The sequence below is a fragment of the Halichoeres trimaculatus genome, unplaced genomic scaffold (genome assembly GCF_033239565.1).
Source record: "Halichoeres trimaculatus isolate MK-OKI-2021-1 unplaced genomic scaffold, fHalTri1.1 fHalTri1_scaffold_61, whole genome shotgun sequence".
Lineage (NCBI taxonomy): Eukaryota > Metazoa > Chordata > Actinopteri > Labriformes > Labridae > Halichoeres > Halichoeres trimaculatus.
Window position 1 is genome coordinate 47,501 of NW_027437240.1, and position 23,501 is coordinate 71,001.

Genomic DNA, 23,501 nt, shown 5'->3' on the forward strand with positions numbered 1-23,501 from the left:
GCATCTTTTGTCCCACAGAGTCTCCAGCAGGTGTCTCCACTGTTCTGAAGTTTTTCCTGGGCTGGGGTTACCAAAAAAAATCTACCAATGTTTTTCCAACAGAATTCCCTCCATGTGTTGGAGGTTGAGCTCATCCATTGTAACTTCAAATCTTTTCCCAGCTCTCACTTGAAATGGATACGTTTCCCTCCTTCTCCCACTCACTTCCTATACGGTTTGTATCACCCTGTTTAGATAGCAAAATACCATCATATAGTTTAGAAATGAGCTTTGTACAGTGTGAGCCTGTTTCAGCACAGTTAGAAACACACTGAGGAATTCTCAATCAGATTTTTCCCACTTGTCTTTCAAGTTTTGATGAAAATAAGTCCTGACCCGTAAATATCGCTGGAAGTCATCTTTTTCTAAACCATGAGATGTTTCAAGTTCCTCAAAACTCTGAAACATCCCTGTCTGAATAAAAGTGTAACAGGTGGTCAAGCCTTTTGAGACCCGAGCCTTAAATCTGCCATCAATCCTATTTGACTCTGAGGCGTAAGTATTTGAGTCCCATTCCCTAACCCACATGTTTTGGTGATCCTTTTCCAGGAAGATAAAACTGTGAGGAACACAGTTCAATCAGATAGGGCTCCGTTAATCTTTATCTTAGCTCTTGGTTTATTGTACAAAGCAGCAATTACATCAATTAGGGCAGTGTTTCCCAATCCTGGTCCTGGGGGACCCCCCTGCCCTGCACCTTTTAGACGTTACCCCACTCCAGCACACCTGATTCAAATGAATGGCTCGTTATCAGGCTCCAGCGGAGCTTGATGACGAGCTGATCGTTTGAATCAGGTGTGTTGGAGTGGGGAACATAAAAAAAACATGCAGGGCAGGGGGTCCACAGGACCAGGATTGGGAAACACCGCATTAGGGTCTGGTGGAATCCAAATTTAGGCATCACTTTATATCAAAAGGTCCATGTGACCCAGTCAAATGCCTTCTCTGCATCCAAACTCAGCACAAGGGTTTCTAATCTTTGTTGCACTGAACGGTCCAGAACATGTCAAGTTTTCCTGATGTTGTCCCGAGTCTGTCTCTGTCTGATAAACTCCATTCTAGTCGACTTTTTTTAGCCGCCTAAATTGACCTCTTCATTTTTAGGCTACTTTTTAAAGTGGACCTAATGCAGCCCTTGATTTGAAGCCTTGAAATAGCTCAAATTGACCTCCTCATTCTGGACTACTCCTGCCACGTTCATAAGACGTGCTCCACAAACAAAGACTCATTCATGTCATTGTCACATTGAGCTGGTGTATTGAGCTATTATTGTGGCAAAATGATTTGTGTGTGGGTCAGTGCGTCCACACATATGTGAACTGTGATCCACAAATGTGTGGACTGATTCACAAATCTGTCAAATATTTACAAGTGTGTGCACAAATCCACAAATGTTTAAACTGATTAACAAATTAAAATGTAGCCTGAAATGGCTGAAAAGTCTAATTTTTTTTTGTTTGTTTTACAAGAGCTAAAAATCCACACAAATCATCAGATACAACTGAGGCAGTGCGGACTGCAAAGTGGCTGAGGCGTGGTGCTACAGCAATAGCGCCATACCTGGCAGCCTGCGCCTGGGAGCCTGAGCTCAGGGCAAAGTGATCCGCCTCTTACAGACGGATTCTTTCTATTTTTCTCATTTGCAGATCACTGGCCCAGCAGGACTGTAGCAAACATCACGTGCACACAGACAGTCCATCGGGAGGCCCGCCTCAGTCGTAATGATGACAACAGTGATAGGATTTTATAAAACACCCAGACTTTTCAGCCATTTAAGACTATCCATTTATTTGCAAAGCAGTTTAAACATTTCTGGATTTGCAGACACATTTGTGGATATTTGACACATTTGCAAATCTGTTTACACCTTTGTGTAAACAAACATTGGGGATGCATTTACACAGGCTAATCATTTTGTTACAACAATTGCTCCATACTGGTGCAAATACTGATCATTTGATGGGTTTTTGGCAAAGTATGTTTTGGGGGTTTGTAGTGCCACTTTATGTAATAACCCCCCATGATGTAATAATGTGATCAATTTTCAATTCACCATGTAATAACGCTGCATTTTGGTCTACAATTTTTGAGCGCAGTGCATAATAAACTCCTCTGCATTACGTAATACATTCTGACAGCGTGCATCCATCAGTAAATACAAAATGCAGGCGTTGCACTTTTTGATGAAGAAAATGAAAGAATTATGTGCATTATGTAACAAACCACCAAAATGGATGTCTTCATTAGAGGAAAAAAAAAACAGATCATCAAAAAGATATTGACTTAAAGTAAGCAGCATGAAGGGTGGATATAATTTCATCTGGAAAACTGGTGACAACGCCTCACTGGTCAAATCTAAATCAAACTCCACTGACTGGCACCAAGCCCCAGGAGCGTCAGGGGGGCATCAGGTGTAGGCAGGCCATTTGGGTACCTCTCAGCCAGCCCCCCCGGCACCCACACTTAGCCCCGGACCGCCTGGACCACCGGGACCACCTCTCGGCCCTGCGTGACTTCTGCACCTCTCGGCCCTGTGCACCCACACTTAAGCGCCCCCCCCTCTGCTGACTACACCAAACGGCCACGGCCCCCGAAAGACCTCGCGCCCTTGGTAGGAGAAATTCCTATCATTTTAGTTTTACCCGTTGGTAGGTGCCTTGCCCACCTCTCAGCCCTCCAGGCACCCACACTTACAATATATTTCTGATAGTAAAAGGTTTTTATAATAATAATAATAATAATAATAATAATAATAATAATAATAATAATTATTATTATTATTATTATTATTATTATTATTATTATTATTATTATCATTATTATTAGTATTATTGAAATTTAAGATATCTATTTGGCTGGTTTGTTGCATAATGCACCTAATTCTTACATTTTCTTCATTTAAAAAAAATACAACACCTGCATTTTGTAATGACTGATGTAATATGTCTGAATGTGTTACATAATGCAGCAAATTTTAACACATACATTAAAAACACTATAAAACAGAATGTGTCAGATTGTTACAAAATGCTGTTTTTTACATAATGAATTGAAAATGTATGACATCATTACAGCACGGGGCGTTATTACATAATGTGGCACCACAGGTTCATTGGTAAAGAGCTTCATGGGTGTGTGGGAAAATGGGGTGTGTGCTTGAGGAACTGGGCAGAGTGTGTGTGCTTGAGGAACTGGGCAGAGTGTGTGTGCTTGAGGAACTGGGCAGTGTGTGTGTGCTTGAGGAACTGGGCAGTGTGTGTGTGCTTGAGGAACTGGGCAGTGTGTGTGTGCTTGAGGAACTGGGCAGTGTGTGTGTGCTTGAGGAACTGGGCAGTGTGTGTGTGCTTGAGGAACTGGGCAGAGTGTGTGTGCTTGAGGAACTGGGCAGTGTGTGTGTGCTTGAGGAACTGGGCAGAGTGTGTGTGCTTGAGGAACTGGGCAGTGTGTGTGTGCTTGAGGAACTGGGCAGTGTGTGTGTGCTTGAGGAACTGGGCAGTGTGTGTGTGCTTGAGGAACTGGGCAGAGTGTGTGTGCTTGAGGAACTGGGCAGAGTGTGTGTGCTTGAGGAACTGGGCAGAGTGTGTGTGCTTGAGGAACTGGTCCTGAGCTTTTATCCACAGTTTTTAGACTCAGTCAGTTTCTTCTGTTCAAAACTTTTTCCTCGGCCTTGGGAAAACTCTTCCACACGGCACTGAAGAGGCTGGAGTGCACAGAGAGTGTGTATCCACTTTACACAGGTCAGGGTGAACTGTTTCCCAGAGTACCAGCTGCTCAAACTGGGCGTAGCATCCCCATCTTCTGCTGCAGCAGGATCTACAGAGCCCAGACCTCTGGAGCTGAACCCTGGTTCTGTTCGCTGCTCTAGATCTGGATCACCTGAGGAGACCACGACTCTGGAGTCACATGACACACAATATCTTGTTGACAGCACACCGTGCAAAAGAACACTCACCTATTGGGAGTGAAAGCATACTCACAGGTTTGTCTGTCAGGTGTTTGTCATATGTCACCTCACTTGGTTTCATGTCTTCACTTCCCTCCTTTGTTTCTCTGTCGATGGAAACCTTGTGACAGAAGAAAGAAAACTTTCAGGGAGCATCAGCAGCACATGTACACTGATCCGGACTACACGCTGTATGTCATACCTGCGTTTACTGCAGCGTTTGCGTTCACTGGAACAGTGGTGGCCGTAAGCTCAAGTGGTTTGTGGTAACGCTGCACCGAAGTCTGCTCTGGTCCCAGCTCAGGACCGTACATTTCACCCACTTGATGAGCTTGGAAGAGCTCAACCGTTGTTGCTCAGTGTTTTTGTGCGCCGATGCTCCAGCAGTGTTTTCCACGCTGGCTGACGGCTGTTGGTGCTGATAGTTTGGGCTTTTCCTGAAGCAGGCGGTATCCTGTTGTACTGCAGGTCCATCCCTGTGTTTTTCATCCACTCAGGAGCCTTGGAGGCAGGGGACAGCCAGTGGGAGACAAGATGCCGTACTTTGATGCCTTTCCTCACAACATTTGATTTTCTTCAAATGAGAACTTACCTCAAATAGGCGCTGAACAGTGTTTCCTACATTGTGCTTTGCAGAGCGCCTGTGCTCGGGTTGTTCTTCCGTCTCTGTGTCGGGGATCACCTGCTCTCACAAGTTTGACGTCTTCAGGTTTGTTTGACTTTGTATCTTTGTCATTTTCAAATTGGCTGTGAATCTATCGCTACACTGTGTCATATTGGAGTGTTAAATCACACACTTCTTCTGTTTGATGCTTCTTGTTTTTTCTTGTTTTGCCTAATTTTAGCCCGCCACCACCCCCCCTCATCGGAGGACAAATAACTTTATTCCATGCTACGCTTTCAGACCGTCTCTTTTCCTCATTGAATCATTAAGTCCTGTTTTGAATGTATTTGTTTCCAGACTCATATTTGTTAAGATGGAAATTTATCAGGTCTGATCATGACAGTCATTATTCATTTAGAACTATTTTTAAGACTAATATCAAAGAGGAAAGCGGTTGAATTAAAACTGTAGAAGACAGAAAGTCATCACAGCTGCACCAGCGTGGAATGTAACAATAATAATAATAATAAAAAAAGGACAATCAGCATTTTGTAGTGTAACTCATAAATGAAGGTCAGATCAAACTGGGTTATCAAGTTCAATATGAGCTGAATTCATCTTTCCCTACCTATGATCATGTGTCCTATGATCTTTGATTATTTGATCATTTTTTACATTGTTTTTCAATTTATTGACATGTTATTTGATTGTGTGTGTCTCACAGCACACACTGCAGCTTTCTTCCTTTGTTGTTGTTTTTGTGGTTGTTGTTATTTTTTATTTTTGGCCCGCCACCACCCCCCCTCTTCGGAGGACAAATAACTTTATTCTACATTACAAGAACTATTTAGACATTATCCTTTTTTTTTGTTCTAAGATGATTATTGTGATTTTTGAAAAAAATATATTCTATAAATTGAACACCTTTTTTGGACAACACATAGGCTCTAACTTATCTAATCAAATAACGGTTTCAAAAAATGCTTTGATTTAAAAGATACACATAAAAAATTTTTATGTGTTTTGTCCAACATTTAACTTTTACCCTGCCACCACCCCCCCTCATCGGAGGACAAATAACTTTGTTCTAAAATTTGTAATAACTATTCTAGGTTTTTAATGTTTTTTTAAATTATTATTATCATTATCAAATTATCTTTTTCTTTAATGGTTTTTTTTGTGTGTGTGTGAAAATTTAAATGATTATTTGAAAAAATTTAACTGCTTAAATGTGTACTTTTACCCCGCCACCACCCCCCCTCACCGGAGGACAAATAACTTTGTTCTACATTAGTTTTACTTTAAAACAACTATTCTAGGTTTTTATGTTTGTTTTTGTTTCATTAATATTAAGTATTATTATTATCATTATCAAATATCATTATAATTATTATTATTAGTGTTAATATCATAACTATTATCTTAATTAATTTGTGAAACAATTTAGCTGCTTAAATGTTAACTTTTACCCTGCCACCACCCCCCCTCACCGGAGGACAAATAACTTTGTTCTACATTAGTTTTACTTTAAGACAACTATTCTAGCTTTTTATGCCGTTTTCTATTTTCTTCTTTTTTTTCATCATCATTATCATTATTATTATTATTTTAATATTACTATTTTAATGATTTTTATGAAACAATTTAACTGCTTAAATGTTAACTTTTACCCCGCCACCACCCCCCCTTACCGGAGGACAAATAACTTTGTTCTAAACTTTGAAACAATAATTCTAGGTTTTTAAAGTTTTTATTATCATTATAATTATAATTATTTTTATTGAATTAATACTTTCTTTAATTGTTTTTTTTTTTTGAGAAAATTTAAATGATTATTTGAAACAATTTAACTGCTTAAATGTTAACTTTTACCCTACCACCACCCCCCCTTACCGGAGGACAAATAACTTTGTTCTAAACTTTGAAACAATAATTATAGGTTTTTAAAGTTTTTATTATCATTATAATTATTATTTTTATTATTATTAAATTAATTTTTTCTTTAATTGTTTTTTTTGGGGGGGTGAAAATTTAAATGATTATTTGAAACAATTTAACTGCTTAAATGTTTACTTTTACCCTGCCACCACCCCCCCTCACCGGAGGACAAATGACTTTGTTCTACATTATATTAACTTGAAATAACTATTCTAGGTTATTTAATCTATTTAAGATTTTTTTTTAATTGATTTCTGTAAATAATTGAATTGTTTAAATGTTGAGTGTGTTTTTAATTGTTTGATGAAACGTGTGTGCACTAAATAATCCAAATACTTACCAAATCCTTACCTCTTCTCCTTGGCTGGGTGTATCCTGGAACCCTTACCTGGTCTTGCCGCTGATCTTCTCCTCCAAGATTTTCTGCTTCTCCTGCAGCTCCCTCCTCTTCCTCTGCTGCCTGCCTGTGTGAAGCTCCTTGATGACAGGATCGTCCTCTGAAAGAAACACAACGTTCGAGGTCACTTTTGAGTGAAGCTGAGAGCTTGTCTGAATTTGGCAGACTTTTGATCAAATCAAATCTTTTCTTCATCAGAGAAATGTAAAAAAAAAACAACAAGGTTTGAAAGTTGCTTTCTTACCCCTGGCCTGGATCTTGGCCTCCTTCTTCTGGCTCCTGGTGATGGCCTTGAGGACCTGGTTCCTCTGGTGCTCCAGGAGGCGCAGTTTCAGTCTCGAAAACAGGCCTCTGTTTTGAAGAGGTTGCTGACTTTCCTCTTCCTCCTGTTCCCCAGAGTGTGCCTGTCCTCCACATTTCTCCTCCTCCTCAACTACATGCTTCTCCTCCTCCTCCTCCTCTTCATCCAGTCTCAGTCTCTCCTTTGCCTCCTCCAGTTTCAGGCTCTTCTTCTCCTCCTCCTCATCAAGTCTCTCCTCTTCCTCCTCTTTCTTCAGTCTCAGTCTCTCCTCCTCCTTCTCCTGTCTCAGTCTCTTCCGTCTTTGTCTTCTCTCCTCCTCCTCCTCCTCCTCCTTCAGTCTGGGTCTGTTTCTTTCATACACCTCCTTCTCCTTTCTTAGCTCCTGTCTTAGCTTCCTGAACTCCTCCTTAGTCCGATTGACCTGTCTCAGTAATTTCTCTCTTTGTTCTCCTCTTTCCAAACTTACCTGTCTCTCTCTCTCCTCCTTCTTCAGCCCCTGTCGCTCCCTCTCCTCCTCTTTCTGTCTCAGTCTCTCCTCCTCCTCTTTCAGTCTCAGTCTCTCCTTTTTCTCCTCCAGTCTAAGTCTCCTCTTCTCCTCTCTCAGTCTCAGTCTCTTCTCCTCCTCTTTCTGTCTCAGTCTCACCTCCTCTTCTTTCAGTCTCAGTCTCTCCTCCTCCTCTTTCAGTCTCAGTCTCTTCTCCTCCTTCTCCAGCCTCAGTCTCTCCTCGTACTCTTTCAGTCTCCGGCTCTCCTCTTCCTTTTCCTGTCTCACTCTCTCCTCCTCCTCCTCCAGTCTCAGCCTCTCCTCTTCCTCCTCCCTCAGTCTCAGTCTGTTTCTGTCATACAGCTCCTTTTCCTTCTTCAGGTCATGTATGGCCTTTCTTAGCTCCTCCTCACTCAGAATCACCTCCTCCACCTGTCTCAGTAATTTCTCTCTTTCTTCTCTCCCTCTTTCCAAACTTACCTGTGTCTCTCTTTCCTCCTCTTTCAGTCTCAGTCTCTCCTCCTCCTCCTCCAGTCTCAGCCTCTCCTCCTCCTCCTTCTTCAGTCTCAGTCTCTCCTCCTCCTCCTGCAGTCCCAGTATTTCAGCTCTCGGTGTTCTCCTTCTTTCCAAACTTACCCGTCTCGCTCTTTCTTCTCTCTTCTTCAGTTTCAACCTCTTCTTCTCCTCCTCCAGTCTCAGTCTCAGCTTCTCCCTCTCCTCTGGCTCCTGGCTCTGTCTCCTCTCCCTCCTCCTCATCCTGGCCGTACCTACCCTTCTGTCTTCCTCCTCCGACTCCCATCTCTCCCTCCTCCTCATCCTGGCCATACCTACCCTTCTGTCTTTCTCCTCCTCCGACTCCCATCTCTCCCTTCTCTCCTCCTGTCTCCTTCTCCTCTCCCTCCTCCTCATCCTGGCCAGTCTTACCCTTCCGTCTTGCTCCTCTTGTCTCAGTGTCTCCTCCAACTCCCATCTCTCCCTCTCCTCTCGCTCCTGACTCCGTCTCCTCTCCTCCCTCCTCATCCTGGCCAGTCTTACCCTTCTCTCTTCCTCCTCCTGTCTCAGTGTCTCCTCCAACTCCCATCTCTCCCTCTCCTCTCGCTCCTGGCGCTGTCTCATCTCCCTCCTCCTCATCTGGGCTATACTTACCTTTCTCTCTACCTCCATCACCTCCTGTCTCAGCGTCTCCTCCCAATCCCATCTCTCCCTCTCCTCTCGCTCCTGGCTGTGTCTCCTCTCCCTGCTCCTCAGGCCGCTCATACTTACCTTTCTCTCCACCTCCTCCTGCTCCTGTCTCAGGCTCTCCATACTTTTGATCTCTCTCCACAAGCCTCTCCCGCCTCTCTCTTCTCCTCCTCTCCTCTGCTCCTCTCTCCTCCCGGTCATGCTTTGAATCAGTTTGTTTTGCTTCTCGTGTCAGTATTCTGAAACATAAATTTATCAGAACATTTGTTTAGTTACAAAATAAAACCAAAATACCCTTTGTTTTATTTCACATCTTAAAGTCATTTATCTCTTCATGGTCATTTACTGTTTACAACTGATTGTTTGTATTGGATTGAATATTTATGGGGAAGTGACAACATGAAGGACCATGTGATTTTAGTTCTGACTGATAAACTCTGTTCAAATAGTAGTGAGGGCTATAATAACAGCAACATCTGACATTTTGCTGCTGCTGTGACTCCTGAATTTCCCCTCGGGATAATCCAAACGTGTCCTCTTCTATTCTATTGACTTTGACACCAGTACAAAGCATGATATTCACATCTCTTTGCAAACAACAGGATCAAGTCTTGTCATATTTGTATCACAGAAACAGTCCCAAAGACACGTCAGCACATTTGAAAATATGACCTGGACAGACATGTTAAACTGTAGTCAAGTTATCTTTGTGGCCCATAGCTGTACGCTACACTCATATGATCTCCTCGATCAATGTTTAACTGTTTAGCGCTGTGCTGCAGCATGTTATGGCTGAAACATTAGCCGAAAACTGTGAAAACAGATGAAAAACTAGCTTGTGTTGCCATAGCAGCGGCCTTGCGACCACCGAGTTCGTGCGGCAGAAATTGTCCTGTTTACGGTCACTAATACCACATGAATTCATATGAATGCATGAAAAGAGAAATAAACCAATACCGAGTTAACTTTGGTAGTTTAAAGACAAATTTCTTCTTTCTTTGAACACATATCTGAAGCATTACCTTGGTTTTGTTCAACTTCAAAGTACACTTTCAACACAACGATGCGGACAATGTCGCAGCTGAAACTAACAAAGCTAAAAACTGTATTTTAACTTGAAATTCACATTGAGATTTACAATCGGAAAAGTAATTAAGCAGCCCTTTTAGACTATTTATGATCAAAGATCCGTTTCACCCCAACGGATGATTTAAACTCCGTCAAACCTTTTGAGAGCGTCACAAATCTCAATAAAAGCCAACAATCGCCATAACCTTTGGTGTTATTCGTTAAATTAGTTCAGATAACTGCTGACAGACATCTGTTCAGTGACAGTAGAGACGCAGAATATTTATGTAAATAAAAGAGAAATAACCCTTCATCCATCGTGTTATGATTAGAGCTAACAGTGTACTGTTTAATGGCTATTTAAATTATCTGTTAAAAGATAAACAGAGCTAGCATGTGCCGCAGTATTTTATGGCTGAAACATTAGCCGAAAACTGTGAAAACAGATGAAAAACTAGCTTGTGCTGCCATAGCAGCGGCCTTGCGACCACAGAGTTCGTGCGGCAGAAATCGCCCCGTTTACAGTCACTAATACCAAATGAATTCATATAAATGCATGGACATAAAAGATAAACCAATACCGAGTTAACTTTGGTAGCTTAGAGACAAAAATATTCTTTCTTTTGACACATATCTGAAGCATTACCTTGTTTTTGTTCAACTTCCAAGTATACTTGTAACACAACGATGCGGGCAATGTCGCAGCTGAAACTATCAAAGCTAAAAACTGTATTTTAACTTGAAATTCACACTGAAATTTACAATCGGAAATGAATTAAAGCAGCCCTTTTAGTCTTGTTGTGATCAAAGGTCCGTTTCACCCCAAGGGGTGATTTGAACTCTGTCAAACCTTTCAAAAAGTCACAGATCTCAACAAGAAATACAAAAATACATGCATGAAACACACAATATGAAACCCGATACGATTAAAAATGCATTTTATTGAGTTGTGCTTAAGCTAGCAAAGCTTTAGCAGGAAAAACTGCAACATACCTCTCCAAGTGCCTTGGTGAAAAAGGCGGAAGGAACGTCCAGCTTGATTTTATACCCCGATGAATTCACAGATTCTAGAATTCATCTGCACCAATCAAATTCAGACGCAACCCGTGCGTCCCTGACGTTTTGACAATAAACAAAATAACACAAAATATTAAAACGGGTAATAAAAGTCCAAATTATTAACCCTCCGATGTCTGCTGGAAATTTAAGAAAATAATGCTTTTTTTTTTTTTTCTTGGAAAGAATTGATTATTTTCCCAAAAGTTTCACACGTCGACTCCAGTGGTTTACATACGTCGTCGCTTTCAGCATAAACACGACTTGATGTAAAAATGAATCAAACTATTAATAACTATGAAAAAAAATACAAACACAATTTTCACTGAGTAGGAATTGAGAGTTTTGATCCGGTAATTCAGATGCTGAAAGTGGGATAAGCGGCCCTCTTTTATTGAACTCGGGATGAACGAAGCCCATCCCGACCGTAGGAGGGCGGTATGGAGCCGACTTTTCTTATTAGCTGTGAAATAACGCTGGGATGAAGAAGACTACATGAAACTATCAACACTTGGAGGAGAGGGCTGACACAGGAGGAGAGGTGAGACGACTGACATCTTTAACATTGTTTAATCGACAATGTACTGAACCAGTACTTGAAAGTCTACCGTAAACACGGGTATTCCCGAGCGATAAAGCGAGGTTTACGTCCTGAGCTGTTACTGTACACTACTTTGTATTGTTTTAATCTAGTTTAAACCATGTTTCCCGCCCCTAGCAATCACTTATCAAGTTCTCCACCTCAGACAGCTGGAGAGGCAGAACGTGTGGAGGTAGGGTTAGACTCAAGTGAAAGGAAATCCACAGATTTTTAGCCAGATCATTTTTTTTTTTACTGCTCACATAAAATGAAGGAGCCAGTAAAGTGATGGAAGGGTCGGGAATAAACATTAACAGAGGTTTGCTGCAAAGATTCAGTGTGTATTTATCAGAACAGACTGAAGGCAGCAACTTCAGAAAATATAAACAAGTCATTTTAAAAGAGCGTAATCTCCTAATAATATGGTTTATGTGCAAACTTTGGGCGATTTTTATGTCCCCACAAACAGCAGATCCCCTTCATGTTTCTACAGTAAGACAGAGCGCACAAACTCCTGACATACCTACACATTTTTCTATTCAGACCAAAATGCACTGACTGAAACATTTTCTAAAGACAGAGCTGTCATTTTTCACATTAGAATATCTTTGATTATTTTTACTATTAATTATTATCTATAATTAAGTTTTGACTTAAAAAAAATGTCTTCACTTTGCTCAGAATTTGTTACATTTTCACACTGCGGCTGTGATGATCCCATTTCACATCTGTTCACAGGTGTTCTTCTGTCATTCATGAATTGTAACCGTCATCCGTCCTTTGGTCGTTCTTCCTCTGTGTAGGCAACGTGGAGACCGCTGAGGGGGAGAAGTAGCCAGCGTTCAGCGTTCAGCACTCAACTGCCTGACTGTTTTGAGTTCACCAGCTGAGAAAGCAAAGTGCTCCACGTAATTCCAAAGTGTCAATGTGAACACGCGTACGCTCTCCAGATAGACGGTGGAAGTAAAGAAGTGATTTGAGACACAGTCTCTCTGCTGTTTCTCGGTGGTTTGCAAAGCACATAGAGCACGGCACTGATTTGTTTTTTAGATCAGCAGAAAGTGATCCAGTTATCTCTGGGAACCAAGCTTTGTTTTTTCCAGCTTCTGTGAGAGCCAGGCCAAAGTGCATAGGCTGTGCAGGCTGTGGACACTTTTTTTTTTCTTTTGCCTTCTCAAAAAAAGGGCTTCCTCCTACCAGGGGCGCAATGTTCTTTTGGTACGGGCCAAGTGGTGTAGTCGGCGGAGGGGGGTTTAAGTCTGGGTTCCCCGGGACCCAGTGGAGAGCAGGGCAGGGGGTTGGGTTCCCCGGGACCCGCCGGAGAGCAAGGCCGCGAGGGACAGCGGGGGCTAAAGGGCTGGCTGCCAGGGGTGGGAGACTTGGCCCCGGCCCGCGTCGCGTCGCATCGCGTCGCGTTGCCTTGCGTCGCGTTGCCTTGCGTCGCGTTGCCTTGCGTCGCGTTGCCTTGCGTCGCGTTGCCTTGCGTCGCGTTGCCTTGCGTCGCGTTGCCTTGCGTCGCTTGGGGTTGGGTTAGGGTCTGGCCAGGGTGGGCGGGCTGGCTGGGGTGGTGAGGGTTCCCCGGGACCCGCTGGAGAGCAAGGCCCCGAGGGACAGCGGGGGCTAAAGGGCTGGCTGCCAGGGGCGGGAGACTTGGCCCCCGACCCGCCTAGGGTTGGGCAGGGGCCCGCGGGCTGGGGTGCGCGGGTTGCATTCATTCTCAGTTAGTGCACTTTACAAATCAACCAACAACTTCACACATTTTCTTTCTTCTCCACAAAAACAAGCCGCAAAGTCAAATCACTCCTGGATTAACAACGCCTTCAAATCAGCTTTGCTGCTTCCTTTAAGCTGTCGCATCCTTGTCTATGTCAGTCTGTCTATTTCTCTCAGCCATCTCACACTTGCCATCTTTTCTTAGCTGTGGACTACCCATCATGCCCCAGAGGACATCCCCGGAGGACATCCCCGGAGGACATGCCCCAGAGGACATCCCCAGAGGACATCCCCAGAGGACATCCCCAGAGGACATGCCCCAGAGGACATCCCCGTGTGTCTCAGTCACTCTCTAAATCACCTCCAGCTGGACCACCTAGATCTTTACCTCATACATTTCCCTCTCGCTTTAAAGCTACACTGACACATACACACAAGTGGAACAGAGCTAAACTTTCACTTTAATCTCACCTTAATATCTGCCTCGACCCGTGAGGAGTGCCATTCTGGAGACTGCAGGGATGCCAAACTCCTGCCATGGAGGGCCAAGAGGCTGCAGCTTTTCTTTCCTACCAACAACTCCACCAGCTGATTCCACTCGTGACCTCACCTTCAAGCAGAGAGCAGGGACTAATCAGTGGAATCAGCTGCTGGAGTTCTTGCTTGGAGGGAAAAATAGTTGGCACCAGTTTGACATCCCTGCTCTAGAGCTTTCCGTTCTGACAAAAAGATCCCGTCTAGCTGCCTAAACCTTCCAAAGCAAACTGAAAACATGACAGGAGTATGAAAACTCTTTAGGCTGATACGCCCTAAGTCTCCTGATGTGTTTACCTGCAAGTTCAAAGCTTTTCTGTTGGTCTTTACTTTTTTCTCAGCTTATCTTTCAGCCTTTTCCCCTTTATTACAGATCAGGACTCCAGGGCTGGAGTAAGACATGCACCGAGTGACGTCGGGAACAGAAATCGATTCAAGCGGCTCGCATCAAATTAAACAGAGAAGATGGACCGGGACAGGGACTCAGGGGCGCTACTGGCTCAGGTGATCTGCTCTATTTCACAATAAAACAGCACACGCAGACTCTGGCTGGTTAGTCAGACCAGGGGACCCTGAACTTTTCTCTCAGTGAACATCATAACAGTGGTACCAGAGACCAGTGACCCCCCTGCTGGGGGAGGACACCAGCAGACCAATCCAAAAACCATTCTGTCTGCACGCACATCAATAAACTCCTGTTCAATTCTGTTTTTACAACAATGAATAGAATCTTCATTTGTAAATAGTTTTGAATGTAGAATTCATTTTTCAGCCTATAAAACACCACTGAACTCAAATCAAACTGTCCTCTCAACTGTGAGCCTCATTTCTGCTTTTCTTTACAGGAAATGGGCCACCAGCTTTTGTGTGTGTGTGTGTGTGTGTGTGTGTGTGTGCGTGTGCGTGTGCGTGTGCGTGTGCGTGCGCGTGCGCGCGCGCGCGTGTGTGTGTGTGTGTGTGTGTGTGTGTGTGTGTTTGTGTGTGAGTGTGAGCGTGTGCGTGTGTGTGTGTGTGTGTGTGTGTGTGTTTGTGTGTGAGCGTGTGCGTGTGTGCGTGTGTGTGTGTGTGTGTGTGTTTGTGTGTGTGTTCCGCACTCTACTGGCAACTTTAAAGGACTGCAACAGTCAGCCTTGAGGTTTCATGTAGAGATGGAACGTGGATGCGATAGAGACTCCTAATTTGCATCATTTGCATCATTTGCAGCTTCAGTTCTCTGTTTATGTTTAAGCCAAAGTGTTTGAGGACAAACCAGAGTTTTGTACCTTTTTTACTTTCAGGAAGAAAACAATCAAGGCTTTATTTGCACATTTTTCTGTATTTATTCAAATCATTGATCATTTTCTGTTTTACACACACATTTACACAAGTGAGCACACACACGTTTCCTCATATGACTGTCGTGTTATGACTGTGCTTAAAAATCATCAGTGAAATTGTTATTGAGTGATGAATAAAAAGTCAACCTTGTACGACTGTTCTCTGACTCTCTCCGCAGGGTTTTTCTGAAGCAGCAGAATGAACACTGGGCACATACACAACATCCAAAATGACTGTTCAAACATTTCTTATCAAGGGTCCAAGAAAAAGCCAGGAAAAGCTTGTGTCAGCGCACGTTTGGGTTTTGATCAGGGTGAGTTGAGCAGCTTCCCCAGCAGAGTGGTGAGTGCATTAACGGGAACACTCACACGTGCTCACTGGCTCTTCCAACTGCAAACATAAGCTTTGACGCCGCCATGGTAACAGGGTCTCTGCTCGTACTCGTTGCAGGCTTTTCACTTTGCCACCGAACCCACCACCCAATGTCTGCTCCTGTTGAGGAACGAGCGCTGGAAGAGAGCGTGGAGCATCCCGTGTATAAAGCGGACAGCGTGGCTCTGCCATTTACCATAGTTGTTGGTTTTGAAGGCAAAATAGCTCGGTCACAGGCGCCTCCATTGCTAGCTGCTGTGCAGCCAGAGTCTGAGCAGTAGAGGCGATGAGGGACTCGGTAGGAATCAGAGTGGAGACGGGTAAAAATAGATCCATTTTTTCTCTTTTGACTTTAGAGTCTTATTTCTTCTGGGCTCTCCCTCCCGACATGTTTTACAATCCCCCAAAAACCCGCAGTAAGGAGCGTTAGAGTTGTTCAATTTTGCCTTTTAATTCCCCCTTCTCCAGTTCCAAACTCATTCTTCCTTCCGCTCTGTGGAGAAGCACAAAACACACAGCCCCAAAAAACAGTGTCTGGCTCCCATAAACATCTGATTTCTAAAATAAGGAACAAGTAGGGCCCTGCTATTTCTGTTACCTTAAATCCCAATTATACAACATGAAAAGTCGTCCAACAAGAGTAAGGACAAATGTCGGCATTCAGCTCAAACTTTCTTAAATGTACAGGAACAGTGGTGAACCTCCACAAACAAGAAGCACCTTATTCTGAGGTGTCTGAGAAAAACTCCATGTGTCCAAGCTTTGATGACGTTTCAATGATACTACTGCTACTGCTACTGCTACTACTACTACTACTACTACTACTACTACTACTATGATAATAATATATACTACTACTACTACTACTACTAATAATAATAATAATAATAATGATAACAACAATAATAATAATGATAATAATAATAATAATAATAATAATAATAATAATAATAATAATAATAATAGTTGGGTCAACATAGCACTTTTCTTTTTTTTGTCAATTTTTATGTTTGTTTGGAAAGGCACATGTGACATAACATTGCTTTGGGGAAAGGGTACAGTATGCAGTAAACATTCCACACGTTCAGTGTGGTTATGAAAATGATCATTGCCAATCCTTAGTTTTCATACATTTAACAAGGAGAAGAGGTGAGCGGAGGAGGGGGCTGGCTCCGTTTCTTAACTTATCTGGAATGAGACACATCAACATTTTTACCTTTGCATCAACCTACACCCAAACCTAAACCAGGTAGGTGGATTCACAATAAACAAAACGTGGTCAGATTACAGAGATTAGGGGTTTCACGTAGTTTGTCCAAAATGACCAAGTCCTGAAAAAGGATTCCCTTTGACCCTTCAGAGAAAATGACCACCTCTCAAGACTGTAAATGTCCTGTACACTAGCAAGTCACTCTTCAATTGTAGGTGCCTGGGGTTTTAACCACTTTCTGGTGATTGTCTTTTTGCTTGCTGCCAAAAGCACAGCCAGCAGCGTTTTGTCTCTCAGAGATCAGTTTCCAAAAGAAAAATCTCCCATATACAGGGCTTCCACCTTAAGAGGAACGTCCTCAGTAAAGATATGGTTCAAACGCTTCCACAGCGGCTCCCAAAACGCTTTGATCCATTGACAACTCCAAAAAAATTGGACAGTGATTTGCATCTTTTGTCCCACAGAGTCTCCAGCAGGTGTCTCCACTGTTCTGAAGTTTTTCCTGGGCTGGGGTTACCAAAAAAAATCTACCAATGTTTTTCCAACAGAATTCCCTCCATGTGTTGGAGGTTGAGCTCATCCATTGTAACTTCAAATCTTTTCCCAGCTCTCACTTGAAATGGATACGTTTCCCTCCTTCTCCCACTCACTTCCTATACGGTTTGTATCACCCTGTTTAGATAGCAAAATACCATCATATAGTTTAGAAATGAGCTTTGTACAGTGTGAGCCTGTTTCAGCACAGTTAGAAACACACTGAGGAATTCTCAATCAGATTTTTCCCACTTGTCTTTCAAGTTTTGATGAAAATAAGTCCTGACCCGTAAATATCGCTGGAAGTCATCTTTTTCTAAACCATGAGATGTTTCAAGTTCCTCAAAACTCTGAAACATCCCTGTCTGAATAAAAGTGTAACAGGTGGTCAAGCCTTTTGAGACCCGAGCCTTAAATCTGCCATCAATCCTATTTGACTCTGAGGCGTAAGTATTTGAGTCCCATTCCCTAACCCACATGTTTTGGTGATCCTTTTCCAGGAAGATAAAACTGTGAGGAACACAGTTCAATCAGATAGGGCTCCGTTAATCTTTATCTTAGCTCTTGGTTTATTGTACAAAGCAGCAATTACATCAATTAGGGCAGTGTTTCCCAATCCTGGTCCTGGGGGACCCCCCTGCCCTGCACCTTTTAGACGTTACCCCACTCCAGCACACCTGATTCAAATGAATGGCTCGTTATCAGGCTCCAGCGGAGCTTGATGACGAGCTGATCGTTTGAATCAGGTGTGTTGGAGTGGGGAACATAAAAAAAACATGCAGGGCAGGGGGTCCACAGGACCAGGATTGGGAAACACCGCATTAGGGTCTGGTGGAATCCAAATTTAGGCATCACTTTATATCAAAAGGTCCATGTGACCCAGTCAAATGCCTTCTCTGCATCCAAACTCAGCACAAGGGTTTCTAATCTTTGTTGCACTGAACGGTCCAGAACATGTCAAGTTTTCCTGATGTTGTCCCGAGTCTGTCTCTGTCTGATAAACTCCATTCTAGTCGACTTTTTTTAGCCGCCTAAATTGACCTCTTCATTTTTAGGCTACTTTTTAAAGTGGACCTAATGCAGCCCTTGATTTGAAGCCTTGAAATAGCTCAAATTGACCTCCTCATTCTGGACTACTCCTGCCACGTTCATAAGACGTGCTCCACAAACAAAGACTCATTCATGTCATTGTCACATTGAGCTGGTGTATTGAGCTATTATTGTGGCAAAATGATTTGTGTGTGGGTCAGTGCGTCCACACATATGTGAACTGTGATCCACAAATGTGTGGACTGATTCACAAATCTGTCAAATATTTACAAGTGTGTGCACAAATCCACAAATGTTTAAACTGATTAACAAATTAAAATGTAGCCTGAAATGGCTGAAAAGTCTAATTTTTTTTTGTTTGTTTTACAAGAGCTAAAAATCCACACAAATCATCAGATACAACTGAGGCAGTGCGGACTGCAAAGTGGCTGAGGCGTGGTGCTACAGCAATAGCGCCATACCTGGCAGCCTGCGCCTGGGAGCCTGAGCTCAGGGCAAAGTGATCCGCCTCTTACAGACGGATTCTTTCTATTTTTCTCATTTGCAGATCACTGGCCCAGCAGGACTGTAGCAAACATCACGTGCACACAGACAGTCCATCGGGAGGCCCGCCTCAGTCGTAATGATGACAACAGTGATAGGATTTTATAAAACACCCAGACTTTTCAGCCATTTAAGACTATCCATTTATTTGCAAAGCAGTTTAAACATTTCTGGATTTGCAGACACATTTGTGGATATTTGACACATTTGCAAATCTGTTTACACCTTTGTGTAAACAAACATTGGGGATGCATTTACACAGGCTAATCATTTTGTTACAACAATTGCTCCATACTGGTGCAAATACTGATCATTTGATGGGTTTTTGGCAAAGTATGTTTTGGGGGTTTGTAGTGCCACTTTATGTAATAACCCCCCATGATGTAATAATGTGATCAATTTTCAATTCACCATGTAATAACGCTGCATTTTGGTCTACAATTTTTGAGCGCAGTGCATAATAAACTCCTCTGCATTACGTAATACATTCTGACAGCGTGCATCCATCAGTAAATACAAAATGCAGGCGTTGCACTTTTTGATGAAGAAAATGAAAGAATTATGTGCATTATGTAACAAACCACCAAAATGGATGTCTTCATTAGAGGAAAAAAAAAACAGATCATCAAAAAGATATTGACTTAAAGTAAGCAGCATGAAGGGTGGATATAATTTCATCTGGAAAACTGGTGACAACGCCTCACTGGTCAAATCTAAATCAAACTCCACTGACTGGCACCAAGCCCCAGGAGCGTCAGGGGGGCATCAGGTGTAGGCAGGCCATTTGGGTACCTCTCAGCCAGCCCCCCCGGCACCCACACTTAGCCCCGGACCGCCTGGACCACCGGGACCACCTCTCGGCCCTGCGTGACTTCTGCACCTCTCGGCCCTGTGCACCCACACTTAAGCGCCCCCCCCTCTGCTGACTACACCAAACGGCCACGGCCCCCGAAAGACCTCGCGCCCTTGGTAGGAGAAATTCCTATCATTTTAGTTTTACCCGTTGGTAGGTGCCTTGCCCACCTCTCAGCCCTCCAGGCACCCACACTTACAATATATTTCTGATAGTAAAAGGTTTTTATAATAATAATAATAATAATAATAATAATAATAATAATAATAATAATAATTATTATTATTATTATTATTATTATTATTATCATTATTATTAGTATTATTGAAATTTAAGATATCTATTTGGCTGGTTTGTTGCATAATGCACCTAATTCTTACATTTTCTTCATTTAAAAAAAATACAACACCTGCATTTTGTAATGACTGATGTAATATGTCTGAATGTGTTACATAATGCAGCAAATTTTAACACATACATTAAAAACACTATAAAACAGAATGTGTCAGATTGTTACAAAATGCTGTTTTTTACATAATGAATTGAAAATGTATGACATCATTACAGCACGGGGCGTTATTACATAATGTGGCACCACAGGTTCATTGGTAAAGAGCTTCATGGGTGTGTGGGAAAATGGGGTGTGTGCTTGAGGAACTGGGCAGAGTGTGTGTGCTTGAGGAACTGGGCAGAGTGTGTGTGCTTGAGGAACTGGGCAGTGTGTGTGTGCTTGAGGAACTGGGCAGTGTGTGTGTGCTTGAGGAACTGGGCAGTGTGTGTGTGCTTGAGGAACTGGGCAGTGTGTGTGTGCTTGAGGAACTGGGCAGTGTGTGTGTGCTTGAGGAACTGGGCAGAGTGTGTGTGCTTGAGGAACTGGGCAGTGTGTGTGTGCTTGAGGAACTGGGCAGAGTGTGTGTGCTTGAGGAACTGGGCAGTGTGTGTGTGCTTGAGGAACTGGGCAGTGTGTGTGTGCTTGAGGAACTGGGCAGTGTGTGTGTGCTTGAGGAACTGGGCAGAGTGTGTGTGCTTGAGGAACTGGGCAGAGTGTGTGTGCTTGAGGAACTGGGCAGAGTGTGTGTGCTTGAGGAACTGGTCCTGAGCTTTTATCCACAGTTTTTAGACTCAGTCAGTTTCTTCTGTTCAAAACTTTTTCCTCGGCCTTGGGAAAACTCTTCCACACGGCACTGAAGAGGCTGGAGTGCACAGAGAGTGTGTATCCACTTTACACAGGTCAGGGTGAACTGTTTCCCAGAGTACCAGCTGCTCAAACTGGGCGTAGCATCCCCATCTTCTGCTGCAGCAGGATCTACAGAGCCCAGACCTCTGGAGCTGAACCCTGGTTCTGTTCGCTGCTCTAGATCTGGATCACCTGAGGAGACCACGACTCTGGAGTCACATGACACACAATATCTTGTTGACAGCACACCGTGCAAAAGAACACTCACCTATTGGGAGTGAAAGCATACTCACAGGTTTGTCTGTCAGGTGTTTGTCATATGTCACCTCACTTGGTTTCATGTCTTCACTTCCCTCCTTTGTTTCTCTGTCGATGGAAACCTTGTGACAGAAGAAAGAAAACTTTCAGGGAGCATCAGCAGCACATGTACACTGATCCGGACTACACGCTGTATGTCATACCTGCGTTTACTGCAGCGTTTGCGTTCACTGGAACAGTGGTGGCCGTAAGCTCAAGTGGTTTGTGGTAACGCTGCACCGAAGTCTGCTCTGGTCCCAGCTCAGGACCGTACATTTCACCCACTTGATGAGCTTGGAAGAGCTCAACCGTTGTTGCTCAGTGTTTTTGTGCGCCGATGCTCCAGCAGTGTTTTCCACGCTGGCTGACGGCTGTTGGTGCTGATAGTTTGGGCTTTTCCTGAAGCAGGCGGTATCCTGTTGTACTGCAGGTCCATCCCTGTGTTTTTCATCCACTCAGGAGCCTTGGAGGCAGGGGACAGCCAGTGGGAGACAAGATGCCGTACTTTGATGCCTTTCCTCACAACATTTGATTTTCTTCAAATGAGAACTTACCTCAAATAGGCGCTGAACAGTGTTTCCTACATTGTGCTTTGCAGAGCGCCTGTGCTCGGGTTGTTCTTCCGTCTCTGTGTCGGGGATCACCTGCTCTCACAAGTTTGACGTCTTCAGGTTTGTTTGACTTTGTATCTTTGTCATTTTCAAATTGGCTGTGAATCTATCGCTACACTGTGTCATATTGGAGTGTTAAATCACACACTTCTTCTGTTTGATGCTTCTTGTTTTTTCTTGTTTTGCCTAATTTTAGCCCGCCACCACCCCCCCTCATCGGAGGACAAATAACTTTATTCCATGCTACGCTTTCAGACCGTCTCTTTTCCTCATTGAATCATTAAGTCCTGTTTTGAATGTATTTGTTTCCAGACTCATATTTGTTAAGATGGAAATTTATCAGGTCTGATCATGACAGTCATTATTCATTTAGAACTATTTTTAAGACTAATATCAAAGAGGAAAGCGGTTGAATTAAAACTGTAGAAGACAGAAAGTCATCACAGCTGCACCAGCGTGGAATGTAACAATAATAATAATAATAAAAAAAGGACAATCAGCATTTTGTAGTGTAACTCATAAATGAAGGTCAGATCAAACTGGGTTATCAAGTTCAATATGAGCTGAATTCATCTTTCCCTACCTATGATCATGTGTCCTATGATCTTTGATTATTTGATCATTTTTTACATTGTTTTTCAATTTATTGACATGTTATTTGATTGTGTGTGTCTCACAGCACACACTGCAGCTTTCTTCCTTTGTTGTTGTTTTTGTGGTTGTTGTTATTTTTTATTTTTGGCCCGCCACCACCCCCCCTCTTCGGAGGACAAATAACTTTATTCTACATTACAAGAACTATTTAGACATTATCCTTTTTTTTTGTTCTAAGATGATTATTGTGATTTTTGAAAAAAATATATTCTATAAATTGAACACCTTTTTTGGACAACACATAGGCTCTAACTTATCTAATCAAATAACGGTTTCAAAAAATGCTTTGATTTAAAAGATACACATAAAAAATTTTTATGTGTTTTGTCCAACATTTAACTTTTACCCTGCCACCACCCCCCCTCATCGGAGGACAAATAACTTTGTTCTAAAATTTGTAATAACTATTCTAGGTTTTTAATGTTTTTTTAAATTATTATTATCATTATCAAATTATCTTTTTCTTTAATGGTTTTTTTTGTGTGTGTGTGAAAATTTAAATGATTATTTGAAAAAATTTAACTGCTTAAATGTGTACTTTTACCCCGCCACCACCCCCCCTCACCGGAGGACAAATAACTTTGTTCTACATTAGTTTTACTTTAAAACAACTATTCTAGGTTTTTATGTTTGTTTTTGTTTCATTAATATTAAGTATTATTATTATCATTATCAAATATCATTATAATTATTATTATTAGTGTTAATATCATAACTATTATCTTAATTAATTTGTGAAACAATTTAGCTGCTTAAATGTTAACTTTTACCCTGCCACCACCCCCCCTCACCGGAGGACAAATAACTTTGTTCTACATTAGTTTTACTTTAAGACAACTATTCTAGCTTTTTATGCCGTTTTCTATTTTCTTCTTTTTTTTCATCATCATTATCATTATTATTATTATTTTAATATTACTATTTTAATGATTTTTATGAAACAATTTAACTGCTTAAATGTTAACTTTTACCCCGCCACCACCCCCCCTTACCGGAGGACAAATAACTTTGTTCTAAACTTTGAAACAATAATTCTAGGTTTTT

The 23,501-nt window shown here is 42.4% G+C and overlaps 1 protein-coding gene across 1 annotated transcript; it reads right to left on the reverse strand.

Moving 5' to 3' along the window:
* Window positions 1-6,816: 6,816 nt before the first annotated feature.
* LOC141786680 (uncharacterized) lies at window positions 6,817-13,845 on the reverse strand. Its single transcript, XM_074665231.1, has 3 exons — window positions 13,777-13,845; window positions 7,166-9,127; window positions 6,817-7,021 (listed from the first exon to the last, which is right to left on the reverse strand). Exons 2-3 carry the CDS (start codon window positions 9,087-9,089, stop codon window positions 6,909-6,911), a joined length of 2,037 nt encoding a protein of 678 aa, XP_074521332.1. The 5' UTR covers window positions 9,090-9,127; window positions 13,777-13,845; the 3' UTR covers window positions 6,817-6,908.
* Between the last annotated feature and the right edge of the window lie 9,656 nt (window positions 13,846-23,501).

Excerpts from the sequence above, each read along its gene's own strand:
- LOC141786680 (XM_074665231.1), bottom strand. The coding sequence starts at position 9,089 with ATGACCGGGAGGAGAGAGGAGCAGAGGAGAGGAGGAGAAGAGAGAGGC. Across the intron at positions 7,022-7,165 it reads GGCCAAGATCCAGGCCAGGG|AGGACGATCCTGTCATCAAG; the intron begins GTAAGAAAGCAA and ends TGTTTCTTTCAG.